This window comes from Anguilla anguilla, chromosome 8 (assembly GCF_013347855.1).
Source record: "Anguilla anguilla isolate fAngAng1 chromosome 8, fAngAng1.pri, whole genome shotgun sequence".
In the NCBI taxonomy this organism is placed as follows: domain Eukaryota; kingdom Metazoa; phylum Chordata; class Actinopteri; order Anguilliformes; family Anguillidae; genus Anguilla; species Anguilla anguilla.
The window spans coordinates 25,978,787-25,997,486 of record NC_049208.1 but is presented as its reverse complement, the minus strand read 5'-3'; the positions used below and the strand labels follow the sequence as shown (position 1 = coordinate 25,997,486).

Genomic DNA, 18,700 nt, shown 5'->3' with positions numbered 1-18,700 from the left:
TTGTCTCTGGGGAGCTGCCCTTAAGTGGGTCTAGCATTATCTTTTATCGACCAATTAAAGTCAGAGGTGTGACGATTGATATTGCTGCTGACAGATCGCATTCCAGACTTCAGATGGCTTCCTCAGTGCCTTCTCTGGGTACAGTGTGAGGAACAAGGAAGGACTATCATCATGAATGGACATCCAGCATACTTCCAACATATTAGAGAGGGTTTGGCCCTAGGGAGCGTTCGCAATAAGAATACATGGGACAAATAAATATATATTTTAAAAACTGTAAATGGAAATAACGTTAAATCAATAAAATACACTTGCGGCTCATCTCTTTTTGTCATCATTCAGCTTTTATTGTTGGGTTAATTTCTTCTTTTCAAAAAGGATTTCCAAAATCATGGGGGGAAAAAAAATAATTTTTCCTATTCGCTATGGCAATGAGTGACACAGTGACAGGTAACCAGTGGAGGAATGTAAGGGGAAGGGCAACAGGGTGGTAGAAGGGGACACCATTAGGTCAGCAGGGTTCTGAATGACTGGCTGTGAACCTGCCAGTCAGTGCTAGAGCATCCTGGGGGAACGTCGGAATATTGTGAATCGATGCCTGAGGTCACACACCTCTTTGCGTAAGGGAGAGGGTCATTATGGCATTTAACAGCGCGAAAATGTCATTTTTGAAGAGGCATGCCCATCAGGTTATCCTGTGGGAGATAACAGGAAGAGCTGAAAGCAAGATGAGCATGCTATTTACACAACTCTGGCTTTATGTGCAGAGGAGATAGAGGCCTTAAGAGATCTTGGGTAGATAATAACTTGCATGTCTAAACCCTGTTGCTTATTTTTTTAGTTTTGAATGCAAGCTGTTCAATCTGAAACTGAATGCTGGGTCATGGAAGGGGCTGAGATGGGTTGTGAGATGATGTATGAAAGTAATACACATTGCACTGACATTCAAGCCAGTCAGAAGAAACACTGCATCTTTTTACATGCACATCATTCCTTAGAGTGCACATGCAATTGTACTGACAGGTTAAAAACATTAAAAGGTTAAAAGTCATTTTGCCACTGCCACCTCTAGCATACTGCAAATAAGAGAGCATTCATGTTAAGTGTCTCTGCTCTTGTCTATTCATTTTGGGTTCATGCTCCAGCTACTGTTTCCTACACTGGTTGCAGCTGTGTACTCCCTCCCCCGTTTGAAAAATGTCAACATTGTCTTACAATAAATTGTTCAATAGAGAGCCTGATTCTAGCATTTAGTTTTGATTCACGAAGTGAAATTCGAATCCAGTATGAAAATTTGGAATTTAACCACGTGAACTATTAATTCACTTCTAACAGACTCTTCTACTTCCACTCAACACCCTTTATTCTGAAGCCAGGAAAAAGGGAAAGGTACAATATTAAGGTTACAGATCTTCATTTACTTACTTGGAACGGGGAAGACAAACAATCGCAATATATGAATAGCTATTTTACACAAAGCCCCTGGGCACACCACAGGTGTACGATGCTGAGGCGGGATCGAGTGCGAGCATGCATGCCTGCTGGGGGCTACGGCCATTGCTCCCTTTCGCTCAGTGGTGGCCCGGAGCAGTTAAGGATCCCTCCTTCTCCAGTTTTTCTTTCTGTTTTCGGATTTCATGGAGTCGCTTGAACTGGAAAGAGAGAGATGACAACATCAGCAAAGGTACAACAGCAAATCTATGAAACCCGGTAGCTACTGTGCACTCAATTTAACACACTGGCTATAAGCAGCCAGTTGGCTACAACGGACAAAGGGTTTCAATGCCTAAATACCACCAGCTACTCATGGCCAATCCTGTCAGCTCCTCTAAAAAAACAATCAATATCAAACATTAAGGCAGTTCTTAGCTTCTTGTGGATCACTTTTACCAATACTGGCCCCAACTGGGTTGTGCACCCTACTTTTCACGGTTTTGGAGCAACAGTCACAATTCTTGGTGTCACAAGTCCTGCACTTTTCGGTACGTCTCATATCAACTTACTGTCTTCTGACGGTGCATGCATTCATAAAAGTCTTCAAATTCAAGCCTGCACTCCTGCCGTGCCCGGGTCTGACCGATGCCATGGGAACACTCAATCCACTCCTTCTCAAAGGAGTGACAGCGCGAGGCTTGCTTGTAGGGTTGTTTCCCACTCTGGGCCAGCAACCAGCGGTCCAGATTCAGACCGAACTTCGAATGCAAGTCGACAAATGGCATGATGCTGGGGAGAAAAATACAAGTGAAGATAATATGGCAATGTGTCTATACACATTAAACAAGTAACTGCATACTAAAATAATTATTTCGACATTCACTAAGCTGTATCCACTTCACTACCACCGATTTGGTTTTCCGTTTAACTAACAGCTCTCCGCGTAACAGCTAGGTTTGCCACATGTACAAATTTCGACCGGTTTTCTAATTATTTGTACAGGTCCGCGGACCCGACAGGGCAATGAAATACCCGGCATCTGAATTGATGGAAGCAGTTTTGCGTTAGTGTCTCAATGACTGCTCGGTCCGATAGAACCCGCCTGTCCTACGTCTGTTCCGAGGGGGACATCCCGTCTCCAGGTCCGACACTTGCCTCGTTAGCGAAATGCCTACGCTTCCAATTGTCCGGTTTGCACAAATTCTAAATCTCACAACCCTAGCAACAGCCTGAACAATTAAATTGATTAAACCCAGCAGTCTTCTTAACATAAATTAACCTATGAATTTCGTTCCAGCTGTACAAATCGCTGCCGTATCGAGCTACGTCTTTGTTTTCAATTTACATAATGCTATCTGCAGTAACCATCACGTGATATTCACTGCAAAACTAAGGTGATATCACCAGGCTAATTCTACCAGATAACTGTAAAACTCAATGTCAGTTAAACAGAAAATAGCTCCCTGAATGGTCGTCGCAACAACTTGAAACTCTACCACACAGGTTAGCTAGCACATAATCAAAACGATAGCTAGCCAACTAGCCGATTTATCTAGCCAGCTGGTTCATCAACGAGTACTAGTTCCGATAAATAATATATCCAAGTAAACAGCTAGGAAAGTAATACACTTTTAAAGTCAGTTAGCAGGACAGCACTAGACATGCCACACGTTGTCATTTAAGGTCAGCTAGCTACCTAAGAGCATAGCCCAGTAGCTGAGCTAGCTATGCCAGCTCGATAGCTAGCCACAAACATGTAAGCTAGCTACGTCTTAACGGTACAGATCGATTGGGACGATACATACTATCAGGATAGTCTGCACGCAAAACAACTGGTTCAGAAGTGAGGTAGTTGGCAAACTGCGACAGCACAAAATATTACTCGCTGGTTTTTCAGCTATGTTCAACAATTTATCCTATGATTTACCTTGCAATTTCAGGAGCGTATTACTTTAACCTTCTCTGGATCGGTCCCCTCTGCTTTACGGTCAGCATCGACTGCCGTACGACAACTTGAGGATTGCGTTTACGACTTGGTCGCAAATAAGCATCTTCCTGTTTTAACTCATTCTACTGTATTATTTCCTGCGAATGCTCTAGAAGTTTTACTGCTGTCAGTCTCGTACATGCAGGTTTGAGGGTAATGGGAATGTAGATATAATCGCAAATAAAACATATTATCGCATATATAGCCAAGTTATTCACATACTCATATTATGCACTTCATAAACATTTATAAAAACATAATTCCTTTAAAATTCTGTATGCTTGTCAAGTTTCTAATATTGGTTTGATGGGAAGTTCCACAAGTTATATTTAACAGAAACTAGGCTTAAGTTATATTTAACAGAAACTATTCCAATACAGTACTAACCATATTTCCTTACATTATTTCAAGTTACTTGGCCCAGTGTTTCTTCATCTTCCCATCTCATCTCTCATTTGGTTTCTTCAAACGATCAGCCACTTCAAAGACACAAGATCTTTCTCAATATTGCAATGATAAGGGGTTCATGAGCTTAACTTGTCAAATGGTATACCTGTATAAAAGGTGCTATATAAATACTTCATTATTATTATTATTATTATTATTATTATTATTATGGTTGTTGTTGTTGTTGTTGTTATATCCCAATCAGAGCTTTATAAACTTTGGTGGTGTGTACAGACCTGGATCAGATGTCGTTCAATATCTTTAAGTGTTTTCTTATGTTCAAATACTTTTCAAAATGAGAATAAGGCATGTTGCTCTTCCAACATATTTGGGTCTCAAAGAGCTTACTAGAAAGCAGAGACAAAACCAATTTATATGCTCCAACATTAGTCAGCTGGCTTTTGAAAGGAAGAGGTCACATATAAAATCTCATAAATTTAATGTGTGTGTATGTAAGAGTTTATATTGCCTGTGCCTGTGCCTTGACGGGTGTCAAGAAATACAAAAGATAGATGCTGCTCGAAGACCTCTCTTCAACATGTTTTTGATTATATCAGTTTTAAAATGAGGTGATGTGGGTATAGGTGTTTCAGCTCAGCGCTAAAACAGCTGATTCTGCTAATCAAGGAAGAGTAAGTTTAGTTGGTTTGTTTAAACAGACATTTTAATTCTGGGCTGGAAAAGCCTGCACCCATACTGGCCGTCATTGGGTACGATCGGAGGCCGCGTATGTATTTCTGTTTTTAATAATGATCAATACTTAATCCATAATTTTGGTGTTTGATAAATGATCAAAACTGAACTGAGGAGAAAAAGGACAAATAGTGGAATTACTGCATATGCAGACAAGAGAAGCGGATTTAGCGAAATGCTGAGCAAATCACGGTTAGCAGCATGACCAGATTGTGCTGTCGCTAGGACATTGTCGAGCAAGAAATAATGAAAGGTGCAAGAGAGACGGCCTCTGTGCCAGCAGGCAGGGTCACTCTCCACATGCTTGGGGGGGGGGGGGGATTGGGAGAGCATCTGTTCAAAACCAGCAGGAGGAACCACCCCACAACAGTGGTTCTGAGGGGTTAGACTGGGGAGACAGTCCCCCTCTGTCCATGTAAATATAATGGCTAACACATGAAACAGCTATTTCCATAGCAAGTTATGAGTTGGTTGAGCGGGTCACATACCTCGCCAAAGAACCTTAAATATTACACTACACACATACAAATACTTAGACCCAGCTTCACGCTGGTCACCATCAACACACACACACACACACACACACACACTGGACTCCATAGTATACATCACACACAGGCTCCCATCCTTATATTACTCACACAGACAGATCGCTGTGTGCACGCACACACGCACACACGCATGCAGAAAGAGATGGCCAGACAGGAGGTATATGTTGGTGCAATAGAACAATGCATTTATTTCCCAGCAGCCTCCACATTCTCCCCAACACTCCGAAGTGCACTGCCCTATATGGACGCATACAAAAACGGTGCTGGAGATATATATTTATATATTTATATTCTTATATTGCTATTTATATATTTATAATTCTTCCATCCACAATTATTTAACAGTTGATTTGTTTTTTGTTTTTTTGCAGTAGTTTGCTTGGTACATTCATGTAGGTTCTCACAGGCAGAAAGAAGCAAAACTGGATCACATTTAAAAAAACAAACCAAGCACCGTCCAGTCACATAAACAGACCAGACTAATCAATATCTGAATACTCCACCAGGCTCCCCCCTGGGGATTGCCTTTTCCACAATCACTATAACTGTGAATCTTCTGCAGCGAAGAAAACTGAAGCAAATGGCAGCCACAAAAGGGAGACAAGTACGAATAGTGATTAAAAAATAAATAATACCAGCAATGTTAATTGTTTTTGAGTTAAAGTGCACAAGTGCCCAAGCCTCACTTTCCCAGCATACAGTGAGACAGACAGCCAGATTGACATCGATCCCACTCACAGACAGTGTATAATGTGCCCAAATACAGCAGGTGAGCTCCCTCATATAGACTACCTCAGTCTTCTCTCCTCACATCCCAGGTGCGTGCTTACATTATGACTGCAATATTTCAGCAACATCGCAGTGATGTTGTAAGAAGGTTAAGTATTTGAAGGGAGAGAAGTTCCTCACTCCAATGGCATTAAACTTGTGAGGAAAATTGAAAGATGATATTTTGCCCCATTTTCTGCTGCATTTTTGTGTTTTAGGCTGTGTGGATTTAATGTAATCTGCAAACTGGAAGACTGTCCCACCATCACCACCCCCACCATCTCCCAGGGGTGATGATCCATCCCAGTCCAGGCTCTGTCTGGACACATATTCAGCTGACAGACAGGCAGACACAGACATTCATGCAGACACCTTTACAGACAGCGAGCCAGCGGGTCAGACAGACAGCCCGTCAGAAATCAGTCAGCTTGTGAATAAGCACAGTCTGTGAGGCAGACCACAGACCAAGCAGACCCCCCCCCCCCCCCCCCATTAACCACTGAAGCTCTTCCTCTGTGCATGTGAGATTCACATGCAGGGCCACCTTTAAAGTCCTGTCTCTGTGTAAACAACCTCAGTCAGTGTGAAAGACCAACACATACGCAAGCACACACGCACATACACACCCACACACATTCATGCAGACACATGCACACGGCATATAACACAATTGTCAAAGGCAGTCAGTTATAAATAGAAAACAAAAAGCCAAAACAATTTAGTACAAATGCAAAGAGTCATGTACTCCCACACAGATAAAAACATTCCCCTCCACAAACACCCAGCACTCAAGCTCAGACACCCACTCAGACAACCTCTTAGAATCCCTTAAACTGAGTGTGCTTGGTGATGCCTCATTAGCTGTTTTGTCTCTTTGTTTTATTTTTTGCTGTATTTCTTGTTGTACTTTCAGTTTTTTTTTTCTGAAAGAGCAAAAAGGTGTTTTTGCTCCAAGAAGTAAACAAAGAGTTTTGATTCTCAAAGAGGTAGAACCTGAAAATTCTCTGTAAACACACATACATATGTACAGATGGGGTGTCTGGATGTACAATTAAAGTGTTTAGAATAAAATTATCAAAAAGAAAAAGCTGAAAATGTAATACTAACACATATAAAAGTCTGAGACAAGAATAATAGAATGAAAAAAAGAATATTTAGGGTTGTGCAACACTGAGCTTCCCACCCTCACACGTACAGGATCATGTTGTCAGAACAGTGCAGGCTGTCAGACGGGTAAGAGGCTCGACACGTCGGCTGGGGCGGGGGAGGGGGGCGGCAGCTTTTGGGGTGTGGTGAGTCGCAGTCGTCCGATGTAAGCTCGGCGATGTCGTCCGACTGGGTGTCAGACATCTCCAGGTCACTGCGAATACTCTCCGGCTGGGCCAGTGTGACATCGCGTAGTCCCTCCCTCAGTGACACTCCAGGCGACAGTGCCAGTGATGAGCCTGACAGTATCCTGCCCCTCCGAGAGCTGCAGTCCTGAGGCTCCTCCCCCTGGCCGGGAGCCATGGTGACAGGGGGTGGAGCCAAGTCCTCCTCGCTGGCCAGACAGAGATGACTAGGTTTTGTCTCAATATCCACCTGGATCTCAAGGTTCGTGCACTCCCTTAAATATAGAGATAGCCACGAGGGCAAACTGTCAGTAACCGAAGGGCGGTAGAGATGAAAGACATATTCAATCTCACTGCAATGTGCTTTGTCCTAAAATTCTGAATTAAGGCAAGTCTGAACATATTTTGTCCACTTCTTCAGAAAATATCTTGCACCATTTTACATCAGTACCTTGCAAAACTCGTCAAGAAACTTTCCAATTTGAATGCTTTTAAAATAAATTTCAAGTGTAGTGCTAAGCGGCTCATTAAGTCGTGCAGTAAGAGGAAAGTGAATATGCGTCCAAAAAAAGGCCATGCCACTCACCTGTCAGGCAGAGTATAGGAGGAAGTGATGGAACCCGCCATGCCCCGGGTACTGGCACAGTCACTCACTGCACCCAGGCTACCCGTCTCCCTCTGAGCTCCCTCCTTACACAGCTCTCCACCCTGTACCTCCAGCCTAGGACAAAAAAGAGAAGGGAAGGCTCATTACACACCGAGTGTCAAGCCCTGATTTGTGCACGGCACACTGTGTCGCTACACCTGTGATTTCAGGGTGACTTACAAGGCTTACATTTGACATTTCATCCATTTACACAGAAGGATGTTTCCACAGCAAGTCCGGCCGTTTATACTGCTCAGGTGTACCACATGAATGCCCTCGCCAGGATCTGAACTGACAGGAACCCGCACGTCCTGTTCCCCCATCCTCACACAAACACACCCACGCACTAGATACAGAGCGCTCACTTATTTCTGTCTGGTATAATAGCAGGAAGAGCAGGAAAAAAACAGCCAATATTTTTATTTTATTTTTTTACCAGGCTTCAGTGACATCTGAGCAGAGTGACTCATCCTCTGTATAAATGGAACCTACTGTCTGACTCAGTAAGTTGAGTCACACAGGCTCCTCTATGACTGCAAGATTTAAAGAAGGGGTCAGAAATAATAGATATTACCTTATAACTTCACAAGTGTCAGCACTGTGTGAATATCTGCATAATAAACCCGGGGGAAATATATGCAGCTTTACACTATTGGAAATTGCAGGTATTCATTTCAATGTTTGAATGTTGATACTATATCAATGCCACAGTCTATAACAGCTACTTCCATACTACATGCTCCAATTTGCCCCTGACCCACATTAATTGCCCTCTCCTTGTTATTATACCTGCTGTATTTGCCTGCCCTGGTGCCCAGAGCACCCCCAGCCAGAGTGTTGAAGCGGGGGGTGTCTCCCAGGCCCCCGGGGGCCACAGACAGGCCCTCGCTGGGGGAGGTGGTGCTGAGGCCGCTAGCCCCTCCTTCCAAGCTGCTCTCGCCCAGGCTGGGTGACTTCAGCGCCCGCCAAGCGTCCGCCACTGAGGAGAGAGGGCACAGCCAATTAGATCACTCCTTTCAGTTTCACCCACTGCATTTACGACATATCGGTATCAAAGGGCACCAAGAGGGCATCAATGACATGATGATAAAAGGGATACATTGCCCCAGTCACAGAGCATTAAAAAGTTAGTCAAATACTGTAGCTGAAAGTGGATGCCACCAGCATCCTGAGCCAGGCTATTCTGTGCATATTGTTAGTCTGCAGTTAGCTACAATTTTGCATTCATAGCACTTGAAGGACTTCTTCTTTTCACTAAAAGAGCTTATTCAGACTTTTCTTTTATATGCTAGCTTCCTCCCCTCATGGCATTTATATGTTGTATAGCCATTTTAATTGCCACTGTTCTGCATTTTAGTCACTGATTAAATGGTTTATTACAGTCATAATTCTGAAATGAAGGCTTCATTTGACAGCCGCAACTTCTAACATGAGATAAGGTTCCAGTAAATGTCCTGTCCGAGTCTGACTTGTTCAGACCGTATATCAGCCAGGTCCAGTCTTACCTGTGATTGGCCCATCGTCCTCATCAAAATCGATCCGAACGCCACGCCCTTTGCCACGGCTCACCCCACAGCCCCCGCCCCGGCAGAGGGAAATGGGCACCACCCCGTACACGTAGGCCAACATGATGGGCACGCCGATGCCTGTGAGAGGACAGACATATGACATCACTCTGTGAAGAAGCTCATGGCCTAAACTTGCAAGGCTAAGATTTTTTAAATGTTGAATGTGTTATGCAATGTCGTGCAAGAAGCTGTCCTCGGTCTTCGGGTGGCTCAGGCTATAAAGACGCTCCCTCTGAAAGCGAAGCACAAGCCCTGCGACTTGGTTTTTTTTTTGAGTCCCGGTCATACTGTTGCCGGATATGGCCGGAGGTCCGCATTGGCACGGCAACAGCGAGCCCAGCCTCACCAGGGAATGATAAGGCTAAGCTGGCTTGTTCTCATCTAGTTCTCTAGTTCGTTGATCTCTTTGTTGTCTAGCACGACGCACGAACCAAGAATATATCGACCTCGTCATCCTCCGACGACCTGGGCAGTATATAATTTGTGGTGCGTCTGCAGTGTGGCAGTCGGCAGGAAGGGTTGCCGTGGAAGATCAACAATTTTGCATTGGGAAAAAATCTGGGATTTAAATATTGATTTTAAAAGAGAAACTGTCTTAACGTCTGCATGGCTCACAGGGTCAGAAGTCAAACAAATTCTTGTGATACTGAGCAGATTTCCTGACCAGGACACCGGCCTACTGCAGAGCCTTCAGGCCCGTTTTAATACAGAAAGGCAAGGGGTGCTATGGTTAAACTGTTCGACGTCGTCGGACACAATGTGTCATCCTACCGAGATCGCGTTGCCAGGTATTTGCAAGTGGGCGCTGCACACTAGCTGTCCAAAAGAGACGCGTGGCTGTTCCGTGTCTGTGCATAAGAGCTTGGTGTTGATTATGAGAGGGTTATTCTCTGCGGCTGTCAGGCGACAGTGGAGCTGTCGGGCCGTTGGGTGGCGGTGTGTGTTTGTGCTGCAGTGCCACTGCAAGCAGCCTGAGTGACAGCGAGTCTGCGAACACGACACTCACCCACACTGACGGCCGCAATGACAGGAGCGGTGATGATCGACAGGGCCACCCCCCCCGTGATGGCGAGGTTTCGCTGGTGACGGGACGTCTTTTTTCCCTCGTAGTGCGAGTGGATCTGACGAACGGAGAAACACAGTCTCACATTAGCATCACCAGCACTCCCTGGGTCTCCATTCTTCATGGTTTCTGCTGCTGGATTCTTCAGAACACTGGCCGTTAATGATGTCATACTGTGTGAATATGATTACTGAAGAGGCTTTACCAGAAACAAACTTTCCTGGACTTTGTACAGAACAGAGATGACAGTCAAGACTTAAAGAATGATAGCACAAACTAGCAGTACCTCTGTATGGCCACAAGGGTGCACTGACAAGCTGCAAACTGTGGCGAGTATAACGCGATCTTTATGTGGCTAAAATTCCCCAGAATGCTGCATGATGTTGTTCAGCTAAATGTGAAATGTACTGATGTAATCAAATTAGGAAGAGTGAAGCTTTGTACAAAGTGATCCTGTGCTTTCAATCAAAGACTCTCTCTAAAGCAAGACGCAGTGATCTGTTCAGGTCAATAAACTGCTGACAGCACATGATAAATCCAATTCTGGAAAAGTCCAGCCCTGGTTCTGGTTCTACAGACAAACACTGCTGGATGATTTGGTCAGGTCCGCACTGGGCACCACTGGCGGTTCGCTGGTTTCGCACCTTGCGGCCGACGTAGACGGGGATCCCGATGACCATGGCGGGTATGGCGATGCCAGCGATGAGGGTGATGCCCACGGGCGCCCCAATGAGAGTTCCCAGCTGCCAGAGAATCTTCTTCTTTCGGCTCCAAGGTTTCTTCCCCCAGAACGTGCATCCAGATGGACTGAGAGAGAAAGAGGGAGAGAGGGAGGAGTCAGAAGCTTTACTTAGAATAGTTCTTTATTTAACAACCATCCAACATAAAAACCAGGGGGAAAAGGGGAAAAAGGGGGGAAAACAGGTCCCCACTGCAAGCAAAGACCACAGAATACCCCAACCAAGATTAGAGCTGCTTAATAAAACATGGACAAGCTGCTTTCACACACTTATTGTGACACTCCTAGTGATTCCCCCACAAGCCTGCTTCATTCTCAATGTGACACTCCCTGCATGTGTGGACAATCTCCTAAACCAGTATGGTACAGTCTGCAGAGGGAGGACAGAATCGCAAGAGCAAAGAAATACAAAGGTTGAGAGGAGATGGGAAAGAGACGGGGAGAGAGAAGTGAGATAACAGAAATACAGCTCGAGACAGTGGAGAATGGAAAGGGAGAGAGATCAGGAGGGATGACCGAGAGAAGCGAGAGATTGACGCATACTGTCTGGACCTGTTGCACAGAGGCCTGCGCTGCATTCTACGTTATTGCAATAGCACAACACGGAGCCCGTGCTACATCTTACATTTCTGCAATAGCACAGAGAGGAGCTGTAGAACCGTACAGCAGCTACACCACGTACCGCACACCCTGCCACAGCCGCACCACACTGCGCCATACCTGAGGTAGTGCAGGTCAGAGATCTCCTTCATGCACAGCCAGCAGAACTCACAGCCGCACACCGCGCAGGTCATGTGGTTACAGCTGCCGTCGTTCATCTTGATGATGTAAGCGCCGCAGCGCGGGCAGGGTTTGATGTCATCGGCTAGAGAGAGAGCAGGGGAAGGGAGAGACGCTCTGATTCAGGGGCGATTCCACAGGTGGACGAGAGACAGGAGATGGACGGTTAAACTCATACACAGCCTAGCCCTGCTGCCAAAGCTCCTCCTGGATGTCAGCAGGAATGACAGATCGGCTGACGGATAAGGACGGGCAGATTGTGGCGGTTCTATAGCGCCATTGTTCTCGCACAAAAAGTTATGAAGCGGAACATGAATTTGAATCTGACAAATATCTCTCAGTGAGAAAGGAAAAACAGAAAGGGCGTGGGAAGGGGGCGTCATGCGTAGCTTTTCTCTCTTTGTTAGGAAATTTTAAGTATATAAAGAAGGTTACGCTATTGAAAATTATTATTAAAAATGAGCTACATATATTATTGAAAGCATCTGTGTAGTTACATGAATGGTCAATGTTTGCATTAGGCATATATATCTGTAACATTTCTCTAACAGTATTTATAATAACTATGCTGTTCACATTTACTTCAGCTTACTGAAATATTTATAATTACAATTAAGATATCTAGTCTGCCCTGTTTTAGTTACTTGACTGCATGTGACTCTTTTTGGAAGAGCTGGTCCTGATGGGTAATAAAGCTCAGACTAAACTCAAAGGGAGAAGGAGCACTTGTGCCAGGGTGGAGACTCACCAGGCCCCTGGTCCTGAGTGTAGCTGGGCGAGTGGCTGCTGTGGGCCCTCAGAGAGAGCGCCCTCTGCTGGCGCGCCGAGTCGCAGGTTTGGTTCGGGTGCCACACCTGCTTGCAGTGGTAGCAGAATTCGGCTCCGCACCCCTCCCTACGGCACACCAGCCTGGGACAGCTGGCACAGCCAGAGGCGATCACAGCAAACCTGTCAAAGGTTTTGGGACAGCACCATTAGCAGCCAGCACAGCTTCAATTCACAAAGCTTTCCATTAGCACACAACAGCCACTGTGACAATCGCTACCACCTCCTCTGCAGGGAACCCACTGAATCACAAGCAAGTCCAATTCAACACACAATGCCCCCTGTCTTCCTTTACCATTGTCATTACCATATACCTGTAACACATATATACATATTACACATACGTGCAAACACACACACACACACACACACACACACCTCAAAGCTGATGTACATAATACAAAAAGTCCAAAAAATTATTCGATTAAAGTCTTAAAATGCAGTTATGAAGGTGAATAATTGAAATTTATAACTGATTAGATGTTGCGACTCAAATCAGAAAGTGTGCAATGCATCCGATAGAACAGGATCGATTGCTTCAGCGTGCTTCTTGTTAAATGTTTTGCAAGCGTCTAACTTAGATCTCCTGGCTTTTGACAGCACTTCAATTTCCTCATCGTTGGCAAGTTCTGACACATCACTGCATGGCTGAGGAAACAGGTTTTCCTCTGAATCGGGGACAGATTCAAACTGGTTTAATGAGGAAGCACCAAATTTCTTTGTTCAAACGAGATGCGCCCAGACAGTAACGAACAACCAGCGTCAGCCAGCCCTCACATTACCCCCATTATGAAATCATGTGAAAGTGAGGCAGCGGGAAGTTGACTCGACTTCACCCTGGTATGGTGAGTTCAGGCTCAGACAGATCTATGATGCTGTACGGGCGACCTCAGTGTCATGAGCATGGGCTTTAGAGACAGAAACAAGGGGCTTCTCAGCTATTCCTGACCCGGACACTGAAAGAGGATTAAGCGCAGTGGGAGGGGCATCTGTCCTCCACACACATATCAACCAGACAAAGACAGCACACACTACAGCTGAACGTACATACGCATCCTAATCAACAAACACCTGCATACATAAGAGCATATGTGTGCACACACACACAGACACTTCCAACAAGTAGGTGCCGATTGGTTTCATTAATTTCCGACCCTGGTTACCCTTGGCAACACCACCTCTGTACTGCATCCAAGTCGCCGTGGCAACTGAGAGCTCAGGGAGGGAACGGAAGGCCTAGTCATGCTCTGATTGGTTACTTCCACCAATCAATCTGGTAGAGCTTGTGCTGGTTGGAGCACCAGGTGTACAGGGCAGAAGGAATTGACCGATGAGAGCAGAGTGTACAAGACAGCCTAATATTCTGTCTTGCTCTTGCTCTGTCTCACACACACACATACACCAACACAGGCGTCTGTGCATGTGCATGCGCATGGCCACACACACACATACATCACAGGTTCCTGTTTTATGAAATACTATCAATATAACTGAGTATAACTGCTTCCCTTCCACCCAGACATACACTGGGATAGAGACCAACCGTCAGGATGAAAAAGGGAGAGGAGGGGTGCAAAGAAAGAAAGTGAAATACAGTTCAGAAAAGAGAGATGATGGAACCACAGTAGAGAGACAGCAAGAGAAACTGAGAAACAGAGCGTGAGAGACTAAAATGAATACTTTGAGGATAAATTAGGTAAATCAGAGGGTGGAAAAGAGAAGGATTGTGACCCATAACGAACACAGACAGACGTGTGGGAGCTTGGAGTCACAGCACTTCTCACACAGCTGAGGTGAAGGGGGGACGAGGGGTGAACAGGCAGGACCAGGAGGGGGGACTGGGGTAATTGGGCACTTATAAAGCCTCTGGTGACAGACACATCAGCTGGAGGAGAGCAGTCTGATCCTTCCCTCACACTGACACACATCCTACAGCTACATGCTGGGCACATATGGCCGCTTTGAATTCATGTACTGTAAACACATACACACACACATGCACATCAGCTTCCCCTCCCAGACACATTAACATACAAAAACCCCACACAATAATCTGTCACAATACACAAAACACACACACAGTTCTTATCTACACCCAGTCGTTAGCCCTTAGAAAACTAATGAGGCAGTTCACATCGCATTCTGTATCATTAGATACAAATGGACACACATAAACACACACACGCACGCACGCACACACACACACACACACACACAAGCAGCTCCAACGACAGGTTGCAGTATATAGGTCACCGCTGCTCTTACTCACAGCATGAGTGACTTTTATATCTACAGCTCTACTGTGCTTTACCATGCTTACCTACACACACAAACACACACTGAAACTAAAACACAAACACATTCACGCTCAAACACACACTTAAACACAAACACACACACACAATCAAACACACACACGCACACGCATACCCAAACTTAAAGACATAAACACACACACACACTCAAATACACACATACCCAAACTCAGACACAAACACAAACATACATTGAAATACAAACACACACACATACACTCACAAACATGAATACACAACATACCAACATAAACAAATATACATTTACACACAAACACACATCATATTATCTTTATATTTCTTTGCCTTGAATAGACACCATCACAAAACCCAAACTGTGATCCTCTCCCATGTACCCCCCTTTCTGACTGCCCCAATGCCTTTAGTGTTCAGTTCCCCAACTCCCCAAAACTTGGCCCCTCTGCCTAACCCCCCATCCCCCCTCCCCCCACCCACTCAATACCCCCCCCCCACACGCCTCCCCCCCCCCGGGTCGTACCCGCAGTCCGGCGCGGGGCACCAGCGGCAGTCGGGGTCGGCGGCCAGGCAGCGGCGCAGGAGGAACTCCTCGTACTTCTCCACCAGGGCGGCGTCGTCCAGGATGACGGCCACCTGGCGGGGGGTCAGGCGCTCTGCGCACTCGGGGCAGCTGAGCTGCACGCGGCTCTCGGTGATCTCGATGCGCAGGTACTGGCGCAGGCAGCACAGGCAGGAGCGGTGGCTGCAGCCCTGCAGCTCGGGCAGCTGCTCGGGGGGCTGGCGCACCAGGCATAGGGGGCACTCCAGCAGGTCCGGCCCGGCCAGCGAAGCGCGGCTGGAGCTCAGGGGCTCAGCGAGGTGGGCCCCGGGGGCCGCAGGGGGCGTGGAGGGGGCGGGGGCGGGGGCGGGGGCGGGGGCCACAGCGGGCGGCGGGAGCTGCTGCTGCTGCTGCTGTAGTTGGTGCTGCTGCTGGGCCGTCGGGGTCCCTGCGCCCCCCTTGGCCCCTCTGGAACCCCGCTTGCTGTGGAAGAGGCTGTGGAAGGAAATCCGCCCCCGCTTTTTTCCGGGAGCCCGGCATTTGGGATTTGGCACCCCGCTGACAGACGAGTGAGGGGATTCCGAGTCCTTCTCCGATCCCATGTCCTCAGGAGAGACAATAATGCCTCTTCGCTATCGCTCTATAGTGCCCCCTGCTGCTTTGGAGGTCTATAGGTCCACAGAGCCTTGATACAGGGGTCTCCTGTATGTCTGATCTCTCTCTCTTTCCCCGCACGCCCAACGTATTTTATTACAAAGGACACCTTCCACAAACAGGAAAGACTGAGAGTTTGTTCTCAACTGAAAATCAAACCTTGCATATTACGATTCCTTTTCAAGCAAAGAAACTAACTTTTTCTTTTCCCCTTCTATTTTGGAGAGACAGAAAGGAACAGCGGGAGAGAAAAACAAAGTAAAAAGAAAAGAAAATAATCAACGAGCTGAAAGAACCACAAAAGGAAAGATAAATGACAAAAAGACAAAAACCCGTCAAAAGAGAAAGAGAAAGAAGGCGAAATTCCCCTTTCCTCCCACTGGTCTGTACTCCTCCTCTGCTCTCGCTCTCGGTATCTCTCGCTCTGTGCTGTATGTAGAAACCAACAGGTGTGCTTTCACCTAAAATGGCCCTGTCTCTTGTAGTCAGCCTTCATAAAGGGCAAACAGGCATGTGCTCTAGGTAACTTTCTCCTCTCTCTCTCAATACTGTATGAACAGATTTTATTTCCTCAATAAATTCAAAGCAGACGGAAAGAAAAACTTTCTGAACGCACACTCCTGGAAGCGATTTCCAGGTGCGTTGAAAGATCTCTGTTATCTGTCCTCTTTTCAGTCCTTCTGTTCTTTAGTCCCTTTGTTTTCCTTGTCTTTTTATCCCTCCGTCTGGGCTGTGTGTCGGCGAGGCTCCCTCACGCTCGCCGTCTCTGTGAGAGATGAAGAGAAAAGGAAGTTAATGCAGGGAACAGTCAGCCAGCGTTAGGAGCATGCCCAGTATGACACACCTCCCTCCCTCCCTCCCTCCCTCCCTCCCTCTCTCTCCCTTCCTCATGATTTCAACATTAACCCCTCAGGTACAGAATGTTCGAGTGAACTGACTGACAGACAGACGTGGATTTATGTGACTGACAAACACTTACGCTGAGGACACCTCTAGCAAAGGGTCAGGGGGACTTTAATTTTGACACGCTCCTCTTTTGTGCTGCCTGTACATCGTTCCGGGTAGGCTATTCAGTCCATTTATTTTCTCTCTTTCTCAGAATAGACTCTTCCCTTTGTCTCCCTCCTGCTACATAACTCCCCCTTCTCTCTCTCTCTCTCTCTCACTGACATACACGCTTGGTAGCTTTCCCTCGCCACTTCACACTGCGCTGCTACTGCCGTTGCCATGACAATCCCCACTACGAGTACAGCAAACAGCGACCCACACACAGACTCTTTGACACTCACACGCACGCCCTCCATCATAAACATGCACTTACGTATACATGCACACGTCTCTAACACGCATACGTACGCTAACAAACCTACATGTCTTTTTAAAAACACGCTGAATAAACGCAAGGCGGTATGATGTGCGAGCCAGATATGATGCGTGTTTGCAGAGAAGGACGGGGACAGGGACGGAGGTGTGAAATTGGCAGGTTTGGGCATCGTTATCTCTGCCAATCTAAAGACACAGATACAAACACCGCAAGCAAACATTGTGAAGACAAATAGTTCAGGCTTGTGCAAACGGACCACCCACACACACAGCAATCCAGATGTGTCCTCGTTTCCTCCTCCCTTCTCCTGCCTCTGGAATCAGCCTCTGTCTGGGACAAATCCGATTACCGCCCGGAGGCACACAGCGGGACCTCCAGCCATCGCCGGGACGCCTGCGATTGGTGTACCGGCCGTCCCAACCAGCCAGATTCACACGCGATACAGCCCAATGGGAGGAGAGGACTGTGTGACTCACTGCTCACGACCACAGAGAAATCGCAACCCATAATTATGACCTACGCTGGCATCCCATAATAATGACCCTCAGCGAGTCGGATAATAATGGCCCCTAATGAAGGCTGCAATGTCCCTAATCACCAGGGCTACTCTCAGACGGGGGGCGATGCGTGCGCTCCCTGCTCAGCGTTCAGTACACGGTGTTCAGGCATGCAGGGCACAGCAGAGCTCAGGTCTGCGTTCCCTGTGGTTAAGCTTCAAGAAAAATCACTGGCTGTCTGAACGAGGGAAAGTGTGCCAACCCTGTGGTAACCATGGTGCATTTATACCCATCCCCCCATCGCTCAATCGCTCCATCTCTCCATTTCTCAGTTGGCTGGGCAAGAGGCTGTGGTTGAATTGTAGATGCAAAAGGCAAACAGAAGGCTCTTCCGTGATGGAGTGTTTCTATGTATATCAGACCTCAGGCTGCAGGGAGATAGCCTTCCCATCCCTCTCCAGCAACTCTACGCGTAAGCAGTGTCCTCAACACATTACACCATTGGAGCCTCACAGTAGCCATATTTTGTGTGTGTTTGCATTTGGGAGTACATGAGTTTTA

At 46.5% G+C, this 18,700-nt stretch overlaps 2 protein-coding genes across 3 annotated transcripts in view; both read right to left on the bottom strand.

The window, feature by feature from the left end:
• Positions 1 to 323: 323 nt before the first annotated feature.
• Positions 324 to 3,499, bottom strand: ndufs5 (NADH:ubiquinone oxidoreductase subunit S5). The gene is made up of 3 exons (XM_035429193.1): positions 3,362 to 3,499; positions 2,004 to 2,223; positions 324 to 1,652 (listed from the first exon to the last, which is right to left on the bottom strand). Exons 2-3 carry the CDS (start codon positions 2,217 to 2,219, stop codon positions 1,572 to 1,574), a joined length of 297 nt encoding a protein of 98 aa, XP_035285084.1. The 5' UTR covers positions 2,220 to 2,223; positions 3,362 to 3,499; the 3' UTR covers positions 324 to 1,571.
• A 1,771-nt stretch (positions 3,500 to 5,270) lies between these two features.
• rnf19b (ring finger protein 19B) overlaps positions 5,271 to 18,700 on the bottom strand; it is a 19,993-nt gene continuing 6,563 nt past the window's right edge. The window contains exons 1-10 of one of the 2 annotated variants that reach the window (XM_035429186.1): positions 17,298 to 18,022; positions 15,647 to 17,084; positions 12,756 to 12,955; positions 11,948 to 12,092; positions 11,133 to 11,295; positions 10,432 to 10,546; positions 9,363 to 9,503; positions 8,647 to 8,836; positions 7,798 to 7,932; positions 5,271 to 7,486 (exon numbers count right to left, since the gene is read on the bottom strand). In XM_035429186.1, coding sequence (XP_035285077.1) covers positions 7,066 to 7,486; positions 7,798 to 7,932; positions 8,647 to 8,836; positions 9,363 to 9,503; positions 10,432 to 10,546; positions 11,133 to 11,295; positions 11,948 to 12,092; positions 12,756 to 12,955; positions 15,647 to 16,266 — 2,130 coding nt within the window. In that variant the 5' untranslated portion in view covers positions 16,267 to 17,084; positions 17,298 to 18,022 and the 3' untranslated portion in view covers positions 5,271 to 7,065. Of the gene's footprint in view, positions 7,487 to 7,797; positions 7,933 to 8,646; positions 8,837 to 9,362; positions 9,504 to 10,431; positions 10,547 to 11,132; positions 11,296 to 11,947; positions 12,093 to 12,755; positions 12,956 to 15,646; positions 17,085 to 17,297; positions 18,023 to 18,700 lie in introns of those variants that run through there. The other variant, XM_035429185.1, reaches the window with a different exon arrangement.

Coding starts and splice junctions, on each gene's coding strand:
- ndufs5 (XM_035429193.1), bottom strand. CDS start 2,219: ATGCCATTTGTCGACTTGCATTCGAAGTTCGGTCTGAATCTGGACCGC. Junction 1,653..2,003: donor GCATGCACCGTCAGAAGACA/GTAAGTTGATAT, acceptor CTCTCTTTCCAG/TTCAAGCGACTCCATGAAAT.